The sequence below is a fragment of the Ambystoma mexicanum genome, chromosome 10 (assembly GCF_040938575.1).
Source record: "Ambystoma mexicanum isolate Mex_15411 chromosome 10, UKY_AmexF1_1, whole genome shotgun sequence".
NCBI lineage: Eukaryota > Metazoa > Chordata > Amphibia > Caudata > Ambystomatidae > Ambystoma > Ambystoma mexicanum.
The window spans coordinates 1,224,745,407-1,224,770,372 of NC_090932.1; the positions used below are offsets into that span (position 1 = coordinate 1,224,745,407).

Sequence of the window (24,966 nt, forward strand, 5' to 3'; positions counted from 1 at the left end):
ATTTTTGTAAGTAAATCAATTAATCCTCCCATTGAATTTCACTGGAATGGAATTGGTGAAGTTCAAAACCAACAATCTTTTTCCTAATGTTTTTGTTAATTGTTATAGTCATTAAAGCGTTGCCCAAAAGAATCAATCCACTTGTGAGCTGAAAAAACAAATGTGTCCATGTGTTTAAATTATGCCGTGCTAAGCGAATTTTCATTTTCCAGTGTCATTCCTCTTTGCATCGGTCAGCCTGAACTCCAACCGATTTTATTTTCTTTTTGTGAGTTATACTCCTTTCCCAGAGCCTACCTGTCATTGTAAGCCTCAGTGTAAACGAATTTCCATTTGCCACTGTATTTTCCTGTTGCATTAGCGTTCTCCCAAAAACCGATTTTCCTACTTATTTCTAGATTCCCTGGTGTGCTGATTAGTATTCTCTAAAACTTTGCCTGTCTCCTAAGTGTAAGCAGTACACATTTTCTTCTATTCTGTCCCCTAGCAGTTGTGAGAAATAATAAAAACCCCATTCTTTCATTTTGCTCCAAAAACAGATTGTCCCTTTCTTTCCTGGCTTCCCATATTGTGGTGGTGGGCTTCACCCCAAAACCGATCCCACCCCCCCCTATTTTCCTACCCCTTGTCACTGCCTTCTATTGAAAGGAATCAAGTCCAATTGATGTTTGGGGGTGAGTGTTGCAGGGTGTAGTGCTTAACTCTAGGTGCTATCACTTTGTGTGGATCTTGTTTTGTCATTACAATGTTCTCCACATTGCCACTCTAAACTCTCGCTCTGCCATCAAGCACTCCTCTGATATCTGTCGCCTTCTTGAGGAACTGGACCTCGACGTCCTCGGTCTCACTGAGACTTGGTTCACTGCCAGCTCTGCCACCAGCTTCGACACACTCCTACCTGACGGCTACAAGATCCTCTCCGTGCCCAGGCCCAACCGTTCAGGGGGTGGTGTTGCCCTTATCTTCCCTGAGTGGATTCCTGCCACTGTCACTCCTACGCAGACCTACTCCTCTTTTGAATGTCTTGTCTGCCGACTTTCTCTCTCTCCTAGCCATTCCCTTACCGTGGCTACTATCTATCGGCCACCTGGTCAAATTTCCTCCTTCCTCTCTGAGTGGGCTGACCTCTCCTCCTCACTCCTGTCCTCAACCACCCAACTCCTCTTTCTCGGTGACTTCAACATCCACCTCGATGCCTCCTGTCCCCCCACTGGTCTCTTCCGCGAACTCTGCAACTCTCTCTCACTCTCTATTCTCCCGTCTGGTCCTACTCACTCTGCAGGGCACACTCTTGATGCTCTGATCTCTTCTGACCTTCCCCTCTCCCTCCCTCTCTCCACTCCTCTCTCCTGGAGCGATCACTTTCTCCTATCCTCCCACCTCTCCCTCCCTACCCCACAGGCAAAGCCACCCTCTTCACTGCCACCCACCTTCTCGGTCATCCGACCCATGAAGCGCGTGTCAGTTGAGGCTTTCGCTGCTACCTTCTCGCCCCCTTCTCCCCCCTCGGCTGACTCCCACCTTGACACAGCCCTCTCCATGCTCTATTCCTCTATATCTGATACTCTCGATATCCTTGCTCCCGTCATGAGAATCCGCCTGAAGCCCAAAGCCAAATGTAACTCCTGGTATGACTCGGATCTCGTCACCCTAAAACGCAAGTGCAGGGTGGCAGAGAGGAAATGGCGTGCTTCATGTTCATCCTCTGACAAACTGGCCTGCCGCCTGCTCCAAAGGCAATACCGGCTCTCTGTTCTCACCAAGAAGAGAGCACTTATCCAAGCCCGCATCTCTGAGGCATCTAACAACTCGGCCGAACTCTTTAAAATCTGCAAGGAGCTGGCCAACCCTGCTGCAGTCTCTACCTCTCCTGTCCCCTCCCAGGCCCTCTGCACTGCACTGGCCTCGCACTTCATCTCAAAAACTCAGGACATCCTGTCCTCGCTCTCCTCCTCTCTCCTCCCTCCCTCTCTTCCCGGCTCTTCCTCTTGCTCTCTTGCAGCCGCCCCTCCGCCCTCCTTCTCTGCTTTTCCACCTTTTTCTGCTGATGAGGTTTCCAGACAAGTCCGATCCATGAAAGCCTCGTCTAAACAGGTTCACCCCTGTTCCTCCAAAACCATCAAGGACCACATCGACTCCCTGGCTCCTGCCCTGGCTGACTTTTGCAACCACTCATTCGCCTCTGGAGTCTTCCCATCCCCCCTCAAGCACTCCCTTGTGCACCCCCTCCTCAAGAAACCCTCTTCCGACCCCTCCTGCCCGGCCAACTATCGCCCAATCTCCATTACTCCCTTCCTGGGCAAGCTCCTGGAGAAACTGGCCATCTCCCAGCTTAACCTCCATGCTGAATATGTTGGTAATCTTCATGACCATCAATCCGGCTTCAGAGCGGCCAGAAGCACGGAAACTGCTCTCCTGAACATCCGTGAGGACCTGCTCCTGAACCTCGATTCCAACACTCCATGTGTTCTCATTCTGCTCGATCTCTCCTCTGCCTTTGACACTGTCAACCATGCCATCCTGCTCAACCGTCTCCGTGATAACCTGGGTATCACTGGTCAGGCTCTGGCATGGCTGACCTCTTTCCTTTCCGGTCGACCCTCCCAGGTCCAAATGGGCTCCTTCCTCTCTGACATCTTTTTCTCCACCTGTGGTATCCCCCAGGGATCCAACCTCTCTCCCTGGCTTTTCAACCAGTATCTGGCACTCCTTGCCCACCGCATCGCCGCTCTCTGCCCCCACTTCCAGTGCTATGCGGACGATACCCAGCTCATTTTCAGGCTACCCTCGGCCTCCTCCTCTCCTTCCCTCATCTCCGACTGTCTGTCTGCTATCCAGGAATGGTGTGCCGCCAATGACCTCTGCCTTAACGCCAGTAACCCCTTACAAAAACGCCCTTGGCCCCCTTCCTGCCCCTACCTGCAAGGCTAAAAACCTCGGGGTCATCTTCGACTCCACACTCTCCTTCTCTCCTCATATATCTGACGTCTCTAAGAAGTCACACTACCAGCTGCACCTCCTCAGAGGTATTCTTCCCTTCCTCTCCTTCCCCCAGAAGCTCACTGTCTCCCGAGCCCTGGTTCTCTCAAGGCTGGACTACTGTAACAGCCTCTATCTTAATCTGCCTGCCTCCACTCTCCGCCCTCTGCAACTTATCCAGAACAGAACTGCGAGACTTGTCCTTGGCCTCAAGCCCAGGGACCGTATCTCTCCAGGACTGAAATCTCTTCACTGGCTCCCAGTGGCTGCGAGGATTAAGTTCAAAACCCTCTGCATTGTCCACAAGGCCTTCTGGGGCTTGGGGCCTAAATACCTTCAACTCTCTCTTCCTAAATATCTTCCTTCACGAGCCCTTCGCTCATCCGTCTCCAACTCCCTCATGGTCAGCCGCTTCTCGAAGCAACGAGCTGGGGGTAGATCTCTCTCCGCAGCAGGGTCCTCCCTCTGGAACAGCCTTCCTGCCTCCCTGAAACTCGAGGAGAACCATCTCCGGTTCCGGAAGCACCTCAAAACCTTCCTCTTCGCTTCTGCCTTCTCTCTCCCTCTCCCCTGCTAAACCTGCTTAACTCCCCACTGAATTCTGCACTAAACCTGCATCTGGGCCACTCTCAGTGACCTCGGTCCAGGGCCCAGCCACTCTCCACTTGCACTGCCTCCCTGGCTCCCCCTGCACTGTGGGACTGTCACTGTATCCCTACAGCCCCCTTCCCAGCACTTGCTCTGCACTTACCTCGCACTTGCCACCAGCTGGCCCTTTTATTTATTATTTATTATTTTATTACGCTACTTACCTTGTACTGCACTTTCCCCCCCACCTCCTCCCCCTGCACTTTCTCCTTTTCCCCTTACCTCTGCACTTGCGCGATCTGAATGACACCTGGCCTAGTAGGATCGTTTGTCTGTCTTCCCCTTGTTTCCCTCCCTCCCTGCCTCGTCGCGCCTTGAAACACTTGTGTATAGGCGCGTTACAAATACCATATCATATCATATCATATCATTAATACAAAAGCGGTATGTACCAGTCTATTTCAACCTGGTCGCTCTAGATAGGATATTGCATTTGTATTGCCACAATTTTGGTGGCAGTTGTTTTTTGATTATTCTCATTTACATTGAATAATAAATTAATAAAATATCTTATTAATACACACCGGCCTGGTTCCTAGTCCATTGTGACAAGGGTGCTGGTGGAGGTTGGGTGCGAGACGGGTTGGAGGCCTACTCAAAAATAACCCGTAGTATACTAAAAATAAAAAGCATTTTATTGTGCGCCACATTCACTGCAGGGGAAGGAGTTCCCTGGCTGGAATGTGCCATGTAATAAACCATGACAAAGTGGTGACAGTGCGCGGTACAAGACCCATTGACATTAACGTTAACTAAAGATGCTGTGTGCTGCACAGGGCACATACAGAGATCTTCTGAAATCTGGCCTAAGAAGTCTCTATCTAAAGCCTTCTTGAATGATGACCTTGAATAGGTAAAGATAAGCTTGAATCCAAATACCTGTTTGGAGTCATAACTCAAGAGCGATTGAAGGTTGTGACTTCTCCTTCTGTGTATCTTAGATGGAGCCTTTTTACTTGTGAGGTGCATAGAACGTGTAAAGAGCAATGCAAAGCCTGTATTGATAGGGCACACATTGAGAGTGCTGTTGGTTCTCGGTACAATGTTGGAAAGTGTTTCCAAACCCATTTGTGCTAATTTCACAATTTGAGAAGGGTGAAAATCTGAACCCTTCCTGATTGCATTCAAACCTGTGAGCTACAAGTTTCACACGGTTGTCTGCAGCGGGTCTATTGACTCACTGAGCTATGTTACCAAAGGGGAAGAGGAAGAAACATTATATTGATGTATGCCAATTCTGAGCTCTATCAATGTAATCAATGATTGATTGGTAGGATAGCTGAGAGGTCACAGGCTTGAAAGAAGGCAGACAGATGTTGCCTTTCACCCATTTGAAGCCAATGAAATGAGCACCATTTACTTGGGATATAATTCCTAACAATGCACAAAGAAACATGACCATTTCTGGATAGTACAGCTCAAACCTCAAATGGAATTGATATTTGCCACAAAACAGGAATTATATCTCTGTTCAGTTGTACTCATTTCATCGGTTTGATGCATGAGGACACAAGGGGATGCCATTATGCCTGAGTTGGAACCTGTGATTGCCCACCTAGACCTGCAGCAAGTCTGTTTTCCCACTGAGCCATCTTACAAGGATTTTGTGAGTTGCAGCATACCTCAAACATCTCTTTGTAACCCTGAAATACCATTGATCTCTTTAACGCCCTCATACCGGATTGCAGGGAGATATGTGGAGTTTCAAAAATAGTTACAATTGTTCTTGAACCCCTCAAACTTCCTCAAAGTTATTTGAAGAATGTGTGAGTGCCTAGTGAGCCTCACTTGGGAAATGTCACTCATGAATAGCAACAAGCAATTCATTGATATGCGCAGTCATTGAGATTAAAACTCAATAACATGTAACACAGGAACACACTGTTAGATATATTTCCCAGAGCAAAAACAAATAACACGTTCAAATTCTCTCAGATTGACTACATAGTTCAGTAACAGGAAACATGCCAAAATGCTCCCATACAGAAGATTCGGACATTTTGTTTGAACATTTCAGAAAATGCATTTCGATTCCAAACAAAAAGAACCAGGACATGTTAGCATCTGCAATAGGCAGGGGAGAAGATAGCCTCTATGGTGCACACATTCAGAGGCCCCTTGTGAATGAGACCCACGTTTGTTTCACTTTGTTTGTTTTCAAACACGTTTTTGTAAGGTTTCTGGAAGTGCCTGTTTTTTTTATTTATTTTTTACAATCATGGCCTGTGATGGCTCACTCACTGCCAGAGGACATTTGTGTTTGCTGAAAGTCTAGAACATGAAATATACTTCAAATACAAACATCAACACGGATCTTTGAAAGTGCAGCGAGAGCTTACATTTGGAAGTAGGCTGCTGAGGCGTGGGTCGGGTTAATCTTTATTGGTAACCACATTCACTGTGCGGGGAACTCATTTGTGTTACTGAATGGTCTTTCACTAGGGCAAAACATGTTGTTGCTGCTGTACCACACTGATTCACACCCTGGTGCCCCTCTAAGTCTGCCTTTAGACTGTGATGTACTCCCCTTTCATTCCCACAAAATGGCCCCTTGTGCTATTCTGCTCCCTGGTTCCTCAGCGTGTGCTAGCCTTAACCCACTAACATGTCATCTTCCTGGCTCAAACACACTACACACAGAAAAATTAAGCCACTCATCACGCAGTATTTTAACTACCCCTCTCAATAGACATCAAACAAGGGAGCACTTCACTCATGCAACCAATTTACGCATCACCGGCACCCTGACACCTTAGGCCGCGAGGCTACCCAATGGACCGAACCCCTCTGTTGCTCTCAACACACACCGCTTTCACGCTCACCTGCATGCAGGGCTTAGGACACCTGCGGCCGCATGCATCACTGCACTAGGATAGCTATCTTGCATTTTGCCTCTCTCCCTAATAAGCTAACCACCCCACTCGTCAGATCCACCAGAGCACCTGGAAATCCATCTCTTACAAACTAACTCTCTGCCCTTGATCGCTCAAAACATACACCATTGCACTTTGATACATGGTGTCATATTGTGGCACGAGGCTGACAGGGCATAACTACATTGGGAAACAATTCGTGGTCATCAAGCAGTCAATGCTTGCTACCTTTTGAAAGCAAGTGGTCCATTTCACAATCAGGAAGTCGCAAAGGTCACTTCTGAATCGATCGCGGTTTGCCCGTGCTTAGGTATCAGATAGCACAATTCATGACCCCCTCTCACAAGGCCATTTTGAGGATGTGAGCATGCTCTAGGGTACCATTTAGTGCCTTTTCTCTGGATATGGTGCCATATGTTTCACTCATTGGAGAATTAATTACACCAATGTCGGTACTGACTTAAGTGGCTAAATAAATGTTCATTGGCCCCTTTGCATCGTAGATGACTAGTAGGCTGTCTTCCCATTTCCTTTGCCACTGGTGTCCCACTATGGAAATTTGACAGCAGCGGCAGGGGATATAATGCGTGATCTGAAGAAAGCGAGGCTTGTGGTCAAAGGTCTATGGGGAAAACCTGACGTGACGTAGCGCCACATACTGTAGACAGTGTATAGCCATGGGTATGACAACATTTCCATGGGGCTATTATCTCTACTGACTCTGAATCGCTTATGGTGGGGCAATCCTGTGCACCGACGACTTAAGGGTGCTACGCTGGACACACTAGTGCATGAGGGTCATTGCCTGCACCCACACAGAGCGGTCAGATATTGAAGAGACATGTGGCCTGAACGACTGTACCCTTTAGACCCTTAGAATGTTTCTCAGGGACATGGTTGAGGCATTATGTTTTAACTATCAAATAGTAACTGCCCCTAGAATTACCTCAGCAATGAAGATTACGGTCTTCTCGGTCTAGGAACCATTGCACTACATTTTCACACTACTCTCAGTGAGGAAATTGACAATAGAATGCCTGGGAGGGGTACGGGTAATTGACTGATTCCACACATGCATGTGCCGCCCATAGCATGCACTCTCTAAAATCCCTAAGAAGGAAGTTAACTTGTCACGGGAAGCATCTGGCAGAGACCTCAGAACTCTCATGAACCATCTGGTTTACAGATGTGCAGTGGGCTGGCAGCACCAGGATGAAGTGTGTTTTTGCGTTCAATGACCAGAATTGAAAATACGGGGTTTTGTTTCTCAAAGCAAAGTAGATTCCTTAAAAATTGCAAATGATTAGTATAAGACTCCAATGCTGATGATTCCTGCTTCTCTTTCTTTTAGATCTTCTACTTTGGCATGTTGTCCTGGATGGAAGCAACAAGGAGAAGAATGTTTAGTTGGTGAGTATTATTACTTTTCATACACAGTCCAATAACTGTGGGTTCTCAAGTCCTGATGTGGTTACTGAAAACACTGGCTTTGGAAGTGTGGAAACAGCCATAAAAACCTTTACATGACACTACATGACATAGGACTCCTGGGACCCTTATTCTCGTATTTTGTTGGAATCAACATTGACTTATATTTACATCATCTATGGGATATTCCCTTGCCCTGGGATCTGCAACGTAGTGGCCCAGATGTGTTGGGCTATGAGTCACATGATCCTTTGCCATTGACTATGCATGCAACTGCGGATGGGAGTTGTAGTCCAAAACATCTAGCGACCCAGAGGGTGCAGAGCAGTGCACCAGCCCATCAAACAAGGGGCAGTAAGAATGCCTCTCTGGTGAGCAACATTTTTACTGCTTTCAGTTAAGTTCAACGCTGTATCTAAGCGATGTCCTACAAATCATAATGGCCCTCATTACGACCCTGGCGGAAAGCGACTGACCGGAGCGCCACAGCGTAAATAGCGTTTCCGCCATTGTACGAAGGAGCAAAGTGCGGCCCATTCCGACCCATCGGGCACGAGCACCACGCCACGGCGGAAGTGCAAAGTCCGCGATGGCGGAAATGACCCCAAAACGGCCCACACCGCCGCCGTACGGCGCCCTAGGTGCAATACCGCCACCCCTCTTAGCGGTCACCGCAGTGTGCGCCTACCGGAAAGTACGGTGCCCGGAAATATACGGAAACGGAAGTTAAAACATGGGCCCGGAACGGGAAACATCCCGGCGTACACCTATAAAAACACTAAAACCACACAACCACTAAAATCACTACCCTGAAACACACCCCAACCCGTCAACCACCCTAGCGAAACCAAGAAAAATGGGAAAAGTAGCGAAGAAAGCGTGCGACCGCAAGCGGCAGGTCCACTTCTCCCGTGAGGAACTCACCGTGCTAACAGAGACCCTCCAGGAGAATGCTGCCGTCGTCTTCTCCACGCAAATGACCAGGACGGCACTTGCAAACAAGAAGGCCATATGGGCTCTGGTGGCACAGCGGGTAAGTGCGGTGGGGACCGCACCCCGCACCCCACAGCAATGCCGCAAGCGATGGGACGACCTGCGGATACGCGTCCGCAGCATACTCTCTGCCAACCGCAACATTGCCACAGCCACCGGGGAAGGTCCTGAATCACCCATCAAGTTGACCCCCTGGGAAGAAATCTGTGCCTCCACCATCGGAATGGAGAGCATAGAGGGAGTCGGAGGGATGGAGAAAGGAGTGCAGACATCCGAAGATTCAGGTAGGTGGGCCAGATAAAACAATGCCAAATCCACACAGTCCATCCATGTGAAGTACCATGCGTCCACATAGTGCAACAGAAACACATGTCCAGGAGAACGTCCACACACATCGGCCTGAAAGCGCACGTCAAAACCCACAATAAATACATAAATAATTAAAAACCCCTAATACACGCACTACACGTGCAGCAGGCACACCCTAACTGCAGGCTGCCAAACAACTGCACCCTCACTCCACACACAAATCAAAGCACCTCCAAGACCCCGACCCAAATCACCCTCAGGTACCACCCCAATGCATGTGATACAATGCCATTCCAATTCCCACTGACCCATCAATAACCCTCGCCCTCCTTTACTCCACCACAGGGTCCGATCCAAACGACGAGCTACAGGACACCCCTACCAGCACACCTGCAAAGAGGGCCAAGACCAACGGCCAGAGACCCTCCACCTCAGCTGCACGCATCAAGACACGGCAGCAGCACAAATCAGGTGGCAGCACAGAGGAGGGAACATCAACAGGCACCCCAGCAGCCAGCATGCCCACAACACCACCACCACAGGTCCCCCCAATGGATGCCACAGAAGGCACTGCCTCTGGTGGCAGCAGCACCATAGGTGACACCCCATTGATGGCAGCATGCTCGGACACAGAAAACGGGGATGCCGAAGTCAGATCCATCCATGACCTGTCCCAATCCCCCTGTCTGTCCCATCCCGTACAACATGAGGATACCACGCAGGGGCACCCACAAGACGACGACTGGCCATCCCCCACAAGCCCTGTGGCAAGGCAACATGAGGACAACAGCCCCTCTGTGACACCCCCGCAAATGGCCATGGCCCAGCAGAGGCAACAGTCCCTCGACCAGTTGATCGAACAACAGCAGCAACTGGCCACACTCCTCAAGGACCATGCCGATGAATGTGGGGGCACTAAGGCAGACATAGAAACATCAACTGAGACACTTAGGGCAGAAATGGAGAGAGGTACAGAGACGCTAAGGGCACAAATTGAGAGAAGCACCGAGAGCCTGAGGGGGGAACTGCATGCGACGTCCAAAGACGTATGTGCCGAACTTGCCGCAGTGCGCCGTGTGCTCACTGAGCTCTCGCAAACCCTTAGGGACATGCATGGACGTGAGCAGGCAGACACATCATCCGTTGCAAGTTCCGTCCAGGGCAGCCCCCAACGTAGATCTGGAAGGAACCTGCGCTCCACAGGCAGGGGTGCCCCTGATACCCGCAGAGGGGGCATGCAATAGCGACAGCCCACTGACAATGAGCATCTTTGGACACTGGTGTTCGGGGGGGAGGTAGGAGGGTGGAGGGGGTGTGTTGGGCTCACTTGGGTGGCGGGTCGATAGGGTGTTCAACATGATATCACATATGCCATAAAAAGTGCACGATCAACCAATGAGAAGTGTGGACATTGATCTTTGTGTACTAGGCCATCATAGGCGTACAGTCCATATTGTGCATGTCCCAGACACACGCAGTGTCACGAGTCCCGTGTCCATGTATCAGCCACCAGGCGTGAGTGCTAGAAGCATACATCAATGAGATGCTGACGAATGTCACGGGCCTCCGGTGCCTCGCAGACTCCATGAGGTGCTGCCACATCCCCACCCTCATCATGACCATCATCCGGTGCTTGCAGTTCAGCGTCAGGGGGCATGGGCACATTTCTACGTACGCACATGTTGTGGAGCATGACACATGCCATCACCATCTTTGCAACCTTCTCATGGCGGTACAGGAGTGCCCCGCCAGACCTGCTGAGGCAGCGGAAACGGGTCTTCAGTAGGCCGAATGCCTGTTCAATGACTACACGGGTACGTGAGTGGGCATGGTTGTAGTCCTCCTCATGCTGGTCCCGTGGGTTCCGGACTGGTGTGAGGAGCCATCTCTTCAGTGGATATCCAGCATCACCTGTATGTGGACGAGAAACGTATGATGTGGAATGCCATTGATACGTACGCACACCCCCCCCCCCCTTCCTGGCAGGTCATTGCCAATTCACATACCCCACATCATCATGCATGTAATGAGACTCACCGAGTAGCCAGGATCTGTTCCCTGCGTGTCGCTCCATGTAGCGTGGTATTGTAGAGTTCCTCAAGACCATAGAATCATGGGTTGATCCAGGGAATCGGGCACAACAATGTGTAATGATCCTGTTGGAGTCACACACCATCTGTACATTCAGGGAATGAAATTGTTTTCGGTTGCGGTACTGGGCCTCCATGGCATGTGGGACGACCAATTCAACATGGGTGCAGTCGATGGCACCAATGCAACCCGGTATGCCGGCAAGTGCATGGAATCCCACTTTTGTGTTGGTTATTTCCTGCTCCGAGCGTGGTAGAGAGATGTAGTCGTCTGCGTGCTTCAGGAGGGCATCGAGCACTTGCAATAGTGTCCGTGAGAACAGTGGCTGAGAAATGCCATGCAACTGTCCGACTGTGTGCTGGTAGGTGCCTGTGGCCAGGAAGTGGAGTACAGACACCACCTTCAGTAGGGGTGGGATGGCGGTTGGGCTATCTATCATGCTGACAAGGTCAGCCTGTGTCATGTCCACAATGGCGGCTATGGTGTCCCGGTCCAGACGGTAGAGGGTGTGGATCTGCTCATCAGTGAGGTTGAACGGATGTGCTCGGAGGCGTGGAATTGCGGGCTGCCTGCGTGGTGGTAGTGGCTGTGCTGGTGGGCCTTGCTGGCCCTGCCTTAGCCTCCTCCTCCTCCTGCGTCTCCTCCGTGCGGCTGGTTGTAGTTGGTGTTCGTCTACTTCTTGGAGTCGGAGCACTTGCAGTGCTATCAGGTCCCCCAGGGCCAACATCGCGAGTCCTGCCGGTAGCATTTCGGTGTGGTTGTGGGAGGAGACTGGCTGTGCAATTTATGTGTTTTCAGGCTGTATGGCCTCCACCTGTGGTGATTGATTCCACCTGTGCAAACTGCTCTCCCCTTTGGCCGAGCACGTCCCGCGCACAACGCTGCAAATCGGGGAATTGTATCTTGCTATTGCAATCATGTATTTGTACCCGATGGCCGTGTAAGATTGGTTGATATGTTCATTCTGCTGTGGTCCCATTGTTTCACATACTATCTGTGCAGTCGCGAACAGACTTGTGAGGGGTCAGTGGGACGTAGTACTCGAGTAACGGTGGGCCCTCATGCATCACTGTACCGAGTTGCAACGACGGGCGGGGCGTCCCATTCGTGGGTGAAGGCAGTTGCCATTTTCACACACAGCCGCACTCGATGGAATAATTAGTGATTTCAAACGGCCACAGATGCCTTTTCGACGTGATGTTGCAAATGAGGAATTCGAAGGGCGGCGCTTTCGGTTTCCAGCTAGCGGCGAGGAGATGCCCACAGGTCTGACTGCAAATGTAACGTTCTATTGTTCTATGTCCTTGAGACAGGGCCCATGGCGAGGGAGCAATGATTGATATGAATAGTTTGGGATGCGCAATAGCTACGTGGGCGATGAGGCCGTCCGTTCCCAAATACATGTTACTTCACAACACTGGAATTACGGGCTGGGGCACTGTGGATTTAGCAGGCTGCATAACGCACAGACTCAATGGATGTTTCTAATGTTATGTGAGTAATTATTCAGGCATTTTGATCCCGGGATGAGGGAATGATGGATGGATGCATGGGCAGGTGATTTGATACAGAGTTTGCCATGTACAGGGCTTCTTGGGATCTATCCGCCTCCCCTACGCTATGTGATGCAGGGCTGCCATAGTGGGACCATCGTCCATCTGGCCTTGTTGAGCCCTCCCTGTCTCGAGGCGCCCTCAGACACTCGTTTGTGATGGTGTTTGCACCTCGATATAGATGGTTATGAGTCGCAAGTGGTTTTGGGGTGGTGATGTTCCTTTGGAGTGGGCTAGCATGCATATGGCTGTGGATTTCGTGTGATCATTGAAGTGAGTTGTTGGTATGTAGTTCTGATGGCCATTCTGTTCTTTTTCTTTTCTTTTGGTTGACAGGTATCTCCTCCCCTTTTGCCACTGCCATCTGTATGCCACTCCTGCAGATGGATTTTACTCCCGACACCTGCTGCTTCGTGTTAATCAGTGGAGCAGCATTACGATCTTATGGGACGATCGCCAATGGGCCACATGCCCTTACGCAGTACTGGTGGCTCGGAGCAACATTTCGGCCTTTCAGCTGGACTAGTGCCTCCCCATTGGGACGGCCCTGCGGTTCTGTGCGCTTCCATGTTGCCTTTTCGTACGTGAATGTGGCTCTGTGTACCATGGGGGAACAGGGCGACACACAGGTAGTGGCTGGTCATTTCTTGCGGAAGCAGCCCACAATGGTGATTAGTGTTTTGGAGTTCATGGCCTGATGGCTGTATGGGCTTGGTGATTTTGATGTGCATAAAATTTCTATTCTGATTTGGCCCGTGTAGCGTTTTTCTTTGCAAGTGATGTGGCATATGCCTATTTGGGGGGCGATGTATTGTGAGGAGATCTGCATTGGGTTCCAGCTTCGGGGTTTAGTTGCGTGGTACTGTGCTGTGCGCGTTTGCCTACGAAGCCCAGTGAGGTCAGGGATGGGGGCTGCCAATATGCCAGTTTGAATGTTGTCATGCTCAGGGGCGGGGGATTGGGTTTTGTGTAACAGATGCCGGTCAGCCAGGTGGACTGGTGGAATGATGTGGTTTTCGGAATATTGCTGGTCACAGGTGCCTGTGTTTGCGTGCGTTTCTTGGTGGGGGACTGTGGTCATGTCCATTGGGATGGCTTCTGTATTCGTGCCATCTGTGCCCTGCAGCTCCCATTGGCCCCTCTTGTGTTTCTTTTGTTCGTTGGCATGCATGGGTGACTTGTACATTTCAATGGTTGCATTGTGGCTTCATTGCACCTACGGGGAGTTGTACTTTGTGGGCAGGGAGCGGTGTACAGGCACTCAGTGGGGCCGTTTACGGTTGATTCGCGATGCCGTACTTCTCGCCATGGCGGAATGGTACATTACGCCGTGCCTGATGGCGTTAGGTACATGTCCGCTAGGGTCGGAATTGGCGTACCGTTGCACCATGGTGGTGTTTGCGGTTTGGCATGGCGCGCGCGCGCGTGCTTGGTGCAGTTAGCGTTGGCGTTCACTACGGTGTCGCTAATGGCTTCGTACTTTGCGGTGACGGGTCATAGTCGCACCGAGCGCTATTCGATGGCGGTATTGCATTTCCGCCATCGTTTTTCGATTTCCGCCAGGGTCGTAATGAGGGCCAATGTGACCTATCGTTGGTTCTGCCTGGCTAATGGCATGTTTTAACTGAGTTGTGCGCTTATGTTTTGAAATGGTAACACGTGTCATTTTGACACTTTGACCTACTTACCAGTGTTACGAATGACCAAGATGACAATGAATGTAAGGCAAGTAAATGCAAGTAAGACGAGGGCTGGTTTGGTTTAGTATCAGTACAAGCTGTGGAACACTTGCGTCCCCTGCACACCAAGTGTGTGTGTATAAACAAACAGTCTTTATGAATAATAAATCATATACAATGATAGCAAAAAAACACAATGTTTTTATAAGCGTAACCCTGAGGTAGAATTGGTTCCATGTATGGTTAAATCATATTACATATTACAGTTAATTCATCACATTTCATCAAATACATATATATTTCCATATACAAATGAATGCTCAACGTGTTTCGGGACAACAGTCCCTTCATCGGAAGCACAGTTTCAATGTCCCTCTCAAATCAACAATTCACAGTGATCTATAGTATAACATACAATTAAGATGGATGTATTAGCCATTATGGTGATTTACAGTTCGCTCAACATATTACATATATATCCATCATGGTTGTCATGTGACCACTTTAGATATTCGCCTGGTAAGAATTTGTAGAAGATGATGAAGGAAGGCTTCAGTTCAAGTAATGACAGGAGGACGGGGGATGGAACCTAAAGGGTCAATTACGGCTGGTTACGATCTCTCTCAAACTGTGAAACAATAGGTTAATCTGCATGTGTGGAAAGCCATTTTACCTGACTTTATGTGGGGGGGAGTTCTCCCCTCATTACTTGAACTGAAGACCTCCTTCATCATCTTCTACAAATTCTTACCAGGTGAAATTCTAAAGTGGTCACATGAGAGCCATGATGGATATGATATGATATGGCATTTATAACACGCCTATACACAAGTGTTTCAATGCGCGATGAGGCAAGGGAGGGGGAAGAACAGAGACAACGATCCTACAAGGCCAGGTGTCAAGGCAAGGGGGGAAGGGGACAGGGGCGGGGTGGGAAGGGGGTAGGGACATTGCAGTACATGGGCTAATCAAATAATAAATAATAAAACAAAAGAGAAGTACGGCCAGCTGGTGGCAAGTGCAAGGGTAAGAGTAGATATCAGGTGTTAAGTGCTGGGGGGGACTGTAGGGATACAGAAAAACAGTCCCCAAGTGCGGGGGTTGCCCGGGAGGCAGTGCAGGTGTGCAACTGGCAGGGGAGGGGACCTGGGCACGAGATCAGAGGGTGGCCAGGTAACCAGCACAGTTTCAGCTAGGAGTTCAGCAGGGGAGAGTAGGAGAGAAAGCAGAAGCAAAGAGGAAGGTCTTGAGGAGCTTCCGAAACTGGAGATGGTTCTCCTCAAGTTTCAGGGAGGCTGTTCCAGAGGGAGGCCCCAGCTGAAGAAAGAGATCTACCACCAACTCGTTGCTTGGAGAAGCGGTAAAGTGAAGAGCTTGAGAATTAATTTAGGAACAGAGAGTTGAAGGCATTGAGGCCCCAGGCCCTAGAAGGCCTTGTGGACAATGCAGAGGGTTTTGAACTTAATTCTTGCAGCCACTGCGAGCCAGTGCAGGCATTTGAGAACTGGAGAGATACGATCCCAGGGCTTGAGGCCCAGGACAAGTCTTGCAGTCCTGTTCTGGATGAGTTGCAGAGGGCGGAGAGTAGAAGCAGGCAGATTTATAAAGAGGCTGTTGCAATAGTCCAGCCTAGAGAGAACCAGAGCTCTGGAGACAGTGAGCTTCTGGGGAAGGAGAGGAAAGGAAGAATACCTCTGAGGAGGTGCAGCTGGTAAGCATTTATAAATAATATGTTGAGCAAACTCTAAATCACCATTATGGCTAATACATATTAATTTTATGTTATACTATAGATCACTGTTAATTGTTGATTTGTAAAGGACATTGGAAACTGTGCTCTTGATGAAGGGAGTGCTGTCCCGAAACGCTTTGGACATTCATCTGTATTTGATGAAATGTGATGAATTAACTGTAATATGTAATATGATTTAACCATACATGGAACCAATTATATGTCAGGTTTAAGCATAGTGTTTTTTGCTATCAAAACTTCAGTATTTGTATCTTTTTTTTCTAGATTGTATATGATTTATTATTCATAAAGACTGTTGGTTTATACAAGCATACTTGGTGTGCGGGGGACGCGAGTGTTCCACAGCTTGTAGACACCGGTTTCTTTTGCCTAGTGAACACACAGCCCAGTGCCAGGGCTGTCTACCTCTCCCCCGCACCCTCCCACTCTCTTGAGTACACTCTTACTATATCCTATCTACACCTCAGGAGTGCACCTATACGCGCCTTTTTCTTTGGTTTAGTATCAATGTCAGACCGGCTGCATATTCCAGAACAAGTGAAGCAAATTTGCAGTTAAAGGTAGTGCACATAGAAAGAAAGACGGGGTGGGAGAGCTGAGGGTAGGATTGGGGTTACAATAAGAAGGCGATTGTAAAGTATGGGACAAACATGCGTGTAATTATGGGTAAAGGGCTGTTAGGGAAGGAAATACACAGGGCTCACCTGAGATCCTTTTTAAAGAGAGGAAAGCAAATAGAAAATAAAGAGAAAGGGTAATAACAAAATGTAAGACAAAAGGACGGAAATGAATGAAAATAGAGAGAAGAAGCATTGGCAGAAGAAAAAAAGGAAATAAAAAAACGAAGAGAACAAATATGACTGAATATTATTTTTTTATGTCAGCCCCGTTATATTTCAGTTTCAACATAGCTGAGAAGAAGAAATACCGTTTTTAACATTCTAGCATTCGGGCAAGGAGGCAAGCCTAATCAAGTCCGAGTTTCCCACCCCATAGAGTACTTCCCCGGGCACTTATCACACAACGGAAGCAGAAGGTCCCTTAATACGGAGTGTCTGTCTGCAGTGAGCCCGATTACACGTCTGCAGAATGGAATGGCAGTAACGTGGTATTTTGACAAATTCAAGAAAGGTGGATGTGTGTTATGTCTGTCCATTGTTGTCAGGGGTCAAAACAGCCAAGAGTATTATTCTACCGAAGAAGTGTTGTGGCTGTACTCAAAATAAATGATACACGAGGGTTTGTTGGGAAAACCAGAGCCTGCAGCCCATGTAATCATTTCGACGGCTCTCATTAACAATACATTGGCAGAAAACTCTTTCCATATAGTGGTTTTCTAATGAACTGCTTTTTAAATTATCACAATGGCGCGCAAGTTTACCAGTTTCATGCGTGAAAAAGTCGCACAGTCCTGTTTTTATTTTTCTTCTTCATGGAATTCTGTTATTTGTAGTCCTACATTTGAAAAGAAAAAGACACAATTAAAAATACCAGATTTCCAAGAATAAAACAGGATGGGAGGGGTTTCTCGCCCATGGAACTAAGAAACTCGAGAGTTCCCTGAGAGTTCCCTGAGAGCTCCCTGAGAACTCGCTGATGGTTTCGCAAGTCTGGGGCAGTATTATGCTTCATCTGCATATGTGTATGCCCTCTTCCGGCACACACAAGCGAAATAACACATGTGCAAACGCTGTTTGCACTTGCGCAGTGTCAATAGCACATGAGCAGATGCATCGCCAGCGTATTTGCACTAACGCTATTGTGATTGTAGATGTGCAAAACACCATTTGCAGATTTGCAAATGCACCTTAATATCGCATGAGGCAATATGAGAGCAAGTGCCATTGTAGCAATCTCACATATACACCCTGAAGTGAGTGCCATGATGATTCTAAAGGTGCCAGATGCATTATTACAACCCAAGTCAATTGGGCCTCTTTCCCTCTGGAACGGTATGGATGCTGAGCACTGTGGACACGGGCAGACATGCACATCTCCCCACTAAACCAACATCAAGATGAACACACATGCACCTTCAAACCCCATAGGTTATCATTCGCAATGATATAGCACACCTCCTGCACCACTTTTTGGCCCAGTGATCACTCTGGAAGACATAACGAAGGTACTGAACACAGTGGGCCTGATTCACAGAACGTTTTCCTATGGGATCGCGCCATTATAAAATGCTTCTGAGAATCAGGCCGAGTGACTTCATTTAAATACCAGATGGAATAATATTTCATTGAGCAGATTAAGCCATTTGCGGAACAATTGTACATCTACTCTTGGTGTTAAAACGACCCACGTCTACAATTGCTGAACTTAAACAGAGAATGAGTTGCTCATCCTTGATACCCCTCCCAACATACCTTGCAAATCCAGAATTCATTTGTTCACATGATATGATATGATATGATATGGCATTTATGACGCGCCTATACACAAGTGCCCCCTTATGCTAGATCTAATCCGGTGTAATTTAGGAGTTGTTAAAAGTGGATACAATTAAATTCTCTTTGTGGATCCCCTAAAATGTTACGATGTCGTGGATATGACGCACATTTGTGTCTTTGGCTCTATCCTTGATACACTCATTGTCCACATGCTGGATGACTGGCGATGGGCACACGCTGGCAAACGAATTGTGCATGACATATGTATGTTTAGACTTATTTACCCATTTGCCTAACTTTATCATTATCGCACTTCAATTTTTGGATGCATGCACCAAATCTTTATCCCAAGGGTGAACAAATAAATGTATGTCAATTGCTGTTTTGAGTTTAGGCTTTATTCAAATATAAGATGCGCTTAAACACACCAGCTCTTTGCCAGTCAGCCCTTCAGTCCCATCTAACGCCCAATGCAGATGGCTTAGATATCGCACTTGGCGCTACATAAATTGCTGCATTAATGCATTCACTCACTGAGGAGAACTACTGCTAAGTCACAAGTCTGACATTCGGGGGGAGCAGTGATACAGTGTTATAGCATCGTCAGGTGAAGGAGTCCAGGTTGCATGTTAATATGTCACAATGAATTGTCAGAATTGGGAAGTATTTAAAAGAATAGACCTGTATTGACGTAAACAAAGGGACGTAAAAGAAGGAATGAGAAGACACAAAACGGGAAAGTTGAATGTCAATTGTTCAGTGAACAGTTTATATCAAATGCATTAAACCCTCGTTACTTGTTTGATCCCCCATTTTAAGGGCCCGTTGTAGACATCCGTCGGCTACTCATCTCTATCACTCCCCCACGCATGATATTTCAGTAGTTTTATGGCTTGACATTCTGCAACATTTTCAGTGGGTGTTGGGTGTTTCATTGTTGCAAAAAGGTTATCCAGCAGTTGTAGAATTTTTAGTTTTCTCAATCTGCTATTGTGCAGAATATTTTGTACCCCATCTGCAGGTTCTGCCTTAAAAACGGAGATGTCGGGGCCTACACCATCCAGTACCCTTCCTGCATCCTGTTGGCAAATCTGCAAGCTATCTTGAACAGTCTGATTGTATCTTACAGGGTCATGCCACCACACCATATCACTGGAATTTCTTTGTAAACCCATTTTCGTTTTGTGACAGTCTCCATTCCCAGAGGATCCTGTGCACCATCTCAGGACCCAACAGCGGAAATGAAACTCCCTGGGCCTACAACACTCAAGACACTGCCTTTCTCCTGTCTGCAAGTCTGTAAGCCATCTTGAGTACTCTGAGTATCTCCAAGTGGGTCACGTTATCACATAATGGGACAAGAATTTAATTTTAAAATAATGTTCTTTTTGCAACAACCTGCATTTTCTAGCCTCAAACACAAGGCTCCCTCGTCTTTAAACATACAGGGCCCTGTCTGCATCCTTTCTACAAGTCTGGAAGCCAGTTTAAGTGCCCTGATAGGCTCCTGATGGTCATGTGACTGCATCATGTGACTGGAATTTCATTTTACAGTAGTTTTATTTTGAACATCCTGCATTCCAAGAGGATCATGTGCAGCATCTGAGGCACCAGCCTAAAAACATAGCACCCTAGGCCTACAACACCCTGGAACCTTCCTGCATCCTGTCTGCAAGTTTGGAAATTACATTGAACACTCTTTTTGGGTCCCAAAGGTACATGTGACACACTGCCTCACTTCATATTGAGTCTCTAATGGACATCTTGTCCAGTAGTCTTCAATTAAAAGCTAACGAAAACGTGCTGCTTGCTCATGCTAGGACCTTACTGTGCTCATCCTTGGCATAACTCCTTCTTCCACATCTTTGACCCAGTGAATCTATATTCACTGCAGAGTTGCTGCTACCTCTAATATCCAAATAACAACCATGTTGTGGGCTTGGTTTTGTTACATATAGCCCCATTCTAGCCCAACTCAGAACTTTCACCTGTTCCTTCCCAGCCAACCAGTCCCCCTTCCATTTCTACTCACTCAGCTACTCCATCTTGGGCTGCCACCTTCATTCTCCATCTTTACTTGCCTATTTCTTCTATCCTCTATCGTGTGTTGACCTTGCTCCATCCCTTCTTGTACTCTATATTCTACTCCCATTTTCACATAGTCATCAGCCAGAGCTTGGTGTAACATCTACCTCACTCTTCTTCTCCTCATTTTTCCATCGCCCCTCACACCCACACCCACAAACCTGACAACCCTGTTCTATGAGGATCCTCAACCTCAACTATCCCTCTAACCTACGGTGTAACACATGCTCCTCTTCCCTAAACCCTATCACTCTTTTACCTGACCTCTGAAATGCACAATCAAACTGAAAAAGTCTGCCTACATCATTGGCCACTTTGTCTGTTATCACCCTCAACTTTTGCTTCTTGCTATCACTGAAACCTAATATACTCTCATGACTCTGCTGCACTGGAAACTCTCCACGCTGACTCTACTACCTTCTCCCTTTCTCCATGACCTTCTGGGAAGAGTGGAGCAGTGGGATTCCTTATCACCAATGCCCTCAGCACTGCTCTTCTACCCCTTTTGACATCATCTCTTCCTCTTTTGAATATGCCACTGTTCAACTCATCTTTCCTACTCATCTCACACTTCTTGCTATCCCTATGGTCCTCTCACCTCCTTCCTCCCTGACCGAAACCTTGTCCTTGAGTCACTTCCCCTTGACTTCCCCATTGTCGTTCTGGTGGACTTGAACCTTCCCATGCCCTCGACAGCGACCCACTTTGAAATTAAGACCCTCTGATGTGACCACTCCTTATTCTCCCTTCAGAGCCAGCTTTTCCATTCTGGTTGGAAGTCTCTTGACCTCTTAATTCTTGGACATTGTGCCTGGGGTGAGTACTCTGCTTCTTGGGCACAAGGACCAACTATTTAATTCATTGATTTGGAGCTTCCAGCACCGCAGCAACTGGCTCCAGGCTCATACCTTTAAAATGTATTGATTGTTAGCGCTTCTCAGGCCACAACGCCTGATTTGATGCTCCCCCTACCTCACCTGTCCACGCTTCCTTGTTCCCCCCACTTTCCCCTCCCTCCAGTCCACTGCACTCCCATTGATGAACTGGACCCTTATCCGACAGCCTTTCAGACAACCCCTGCGTGTCAGCCCACTTGGCAAAGGACCAGAGGCAAAGGACAGCTCCAGTGGTATCAGCTGCAGATGCTGTCTGCCGGTGTCAGCCAGGGAAGCAGGAAGCCAGCAGCCGTCAACCTGCTTCTACTGACATATGTGTGGTGATTCTGGGGGCAGCAATAACTGCACCCCGCTAAACTGACCCAACCCTGTAATTACTTTATTGATTGTATCACACCACTCATAAGCATCAGTGATCCTTATTGCTTGGCCCTCAATCACATCTCTCTAGTACAGTCAAATTGTGTTGCATTGCTGTCTGCTGCCTGTGTTGAAACTAGGCCTTTTTCATTTTTTTAGGAAAGTCAAATCTGGGTGTGTTTTTTCATTTCTGTCTCTGTTGAAACTAGGCCTTTTCCCTCTTTTTAGGAAAGTCGAATTTGGGTGTGTTTTTGCATTGCTGTCTATGTTGAAGCTAGGTCTTTTTCCCTCTTTTTAGGAAAGTCAAATCTGGGTCTTGCAGTGCGCTGTTCCCCTCCTCCTGTATTCCGTCTCCACTGTGCCTGCATTCTCCTGTAGTGCATTGCCTTACTTCCCCCTGTGTTCCTCCTTCAGTATGACCCTCCCTCTGGTGCTTCATGTGGTGCTCAAAGTTGGCTGTGCTTCCTCTGCCCTTACTCTCCCCTGCCTCCTCTTCTAACCCTCTATGGTGCTCTCAATCTCTCCCATCTTCTCTAAATGCTACTCTATCTCCTATCCCTCTCATTAAGTCTGGAAGGAAGAAGTTCAAGAGGGATATCCTGGTCTCCACCCAGGTCTCCCTGTCACTGATACCTACATCAGCGCTTCCTCCATACAGACTCTCACTGACATCCTGTTGGTTGTTGCCTCTCCTTATGTATGGACACCTCATATGTTTTCTGTTTTTTCTCCTTTCTCCTCCTCCCATTAATGTTGCCATTCAGTGGGAAGCCCTCTTGGCCTCCTTCCACTCCTCTAAGACCATCATTAATGTCTATCTGAATCTCACTGTCTTGGTCCAGGGCCCTAGCCCACTCTCCTCCTTTTCTATTGGCGTCTAACGCGTCTTATCAACTTACTTACTGCTACTCCCACTAGCACCTCTTTGGCTCCCCTGCCACGCCCTTTTTCTGCCACCTCTCTGCACCACCCTCCTCATCTCTGGCTACAGTGCCACCTTCTTCACGCCGCTCCCACTCTCTTGTAACGCTATCACTTCCGCTGGGCATACCTCATGCTGTATCCCACCACTGAAGTCTTTCAAATGTGGCAACCTGCTCCACGTCGCTACTCTCAACTCTCGCTCTTCTGTCAAACACTCCTCTGACATCTGCTACCCCCTTGAAGAACTTGACCTGGATGTCTTCACTCTCTCCATGACATGGTTCACGGTCAGCTGTCATGCGTTTTGACACTCTCCTCCTTGAAGGCTACAAGATCTTCTCCGAAACCAGAACCAACCGTCCCGGAGGTGGAGTAGCACTGATCTTTCCGGAGTGGATCGCTGCTTCGTCATTCCTACACAGGCCTACTCCTCCTTAGAATTCCTAGTCTGCAAGCTCTTTATCTCTCCTGCCCTCTCTCTGACCGTGGCCACCATCTATAGGCCACCTGGCCAGATCACCCCCTTCCTCTCAGAGTGGACTGGCCTTTCCTCTTGTCTCCTTGCCTCTACTTCTCAACTTCTCTTCCTCAGAGACCTCAACATACATCTGGATGCTTCTAATCCCATGTGGGCTCTTCCGCAACCTCTGGGACACTCTCTTACTCTCTTTCCATTCTACCATCTGGTCTGACACACTCTGCCGGGAACACGTAGGATGTTCTCATCTCCTCAGACATCCACCTCTCGGATCCTATCACCACTCCTCTCTCTTGGACTGACGACTTTCTACTCTCCTCTCACTTGAAACTCTCTATCCCCTAATCCAAGCCCACCCTAGCACTGCCACCTACCTTCTCAGTCATTCAGACCATGAAGTGTGTGTCAGTGGATGCCATTGCCGCTACTTTCTCTGCTCCTACTGTGCCTGCGGCTGACTTACACTCTGACACAGTCCTCTTTAACCTGCATCTTTCACTCTCCAACATTATGAACGTCCTTGCCCCTGTCATGAGAAGCCATCTGAAGCCTACCTCCAAGTGCAACACTTGGTATGACTCTGACCTCGCCGCCCTGAAACGCAAGTGAAGGGTGGCTGAGAGGAAGTGGAGGGCATCGAGCACATCCACTGACAAACTTGCCTTCCACCTGCTCCAAAGGTAGTACAGACTCTCTGTCCTGTTCAAGAAGAGAGTCCACATCCAAGCCTGCGTCTCTGTGGCTTCTAATAACAGGGACGACATCTTAAAAATCTGCAAGGAGCTGGCTAATCCTTCTGCAGTCTCCACCTCTTCTGTTCTCTCCCAGGCCCTCTGTATGGCAAACTCAGAACATCCTGTCCTCTCTCTCCTCTCCCTCTTCCTCTCTCGGGCCCCCTCTGGTCGCCTTTCCCTCTCCTCCTCCTTTCTCCTCTTTCTCTCCGACTACACCTGACAATGTTTCTTGACAAGTCTGATTTATGAAAGTGCCATCCAAACATGGCTCCCTTGCTCCTCCAGAACCATCAAGGACCACATTGACACCTTCACCCCAGCCTTGACCGATTTCTGCAATCACTCCTTTCCCACTGGAACTTTCCCCTCTCCTCTCAAGCACTTCCTTGTGCACCCCCTCCTTAAAAAGCCTTCTGCCGATCCTACTTGTCCGGCAAACTATTGCCCGATCTATATCACTATTTTTCTGGGCAAACTCCTGGAAAAGCCGGCCATCTCCCAGCTTACTCTCCACACTGATTCTGTGGGTTGTCTCCATGACTATCAATCTGGCTTCAGAGCAGCCAGAGGCACGGAAACTGCTCTCCTGAAAACCCTTGAAGATCTGCTATCTAATATGACTCCAGCCTTCCTTCTGTCCTCATCCTTCCTGACCTTTCCTCTTCTTCGGACACAGTTAATCATGCCTTCCTGATCAATCAACTCTGTGAGAACCTGGGCATTATGAATCAGGGCCTGGAGTGGTTGGCCTGCTTCCTCCTGGATCGACCCGGCTCCTTTCTCTCCA

General features: G+C 48.3%; 1 protein-coding gene across 1 annotated transcript in view; it reads left to right on the plus strand.

Moving 5' to 3' along the window:
* SCARF2 (scavenger receptor class F member 2) overlaps positions 1-24,966 on the plus strand; it is a 594,459-nt gene that overhangs the window by 277,775 nt on the left and 291,718 nt on the right. The window contains exon 2 of the mRNA XM_069619200.1: positions 7,852-7,910. Coding sequence (XP_069475301.1) covers positions 7,852-7,910 — 59 coding nt within the window. The remainder of the gene's footprint in view (positions 1-7,851; positions 7,911-24,966) is intronic.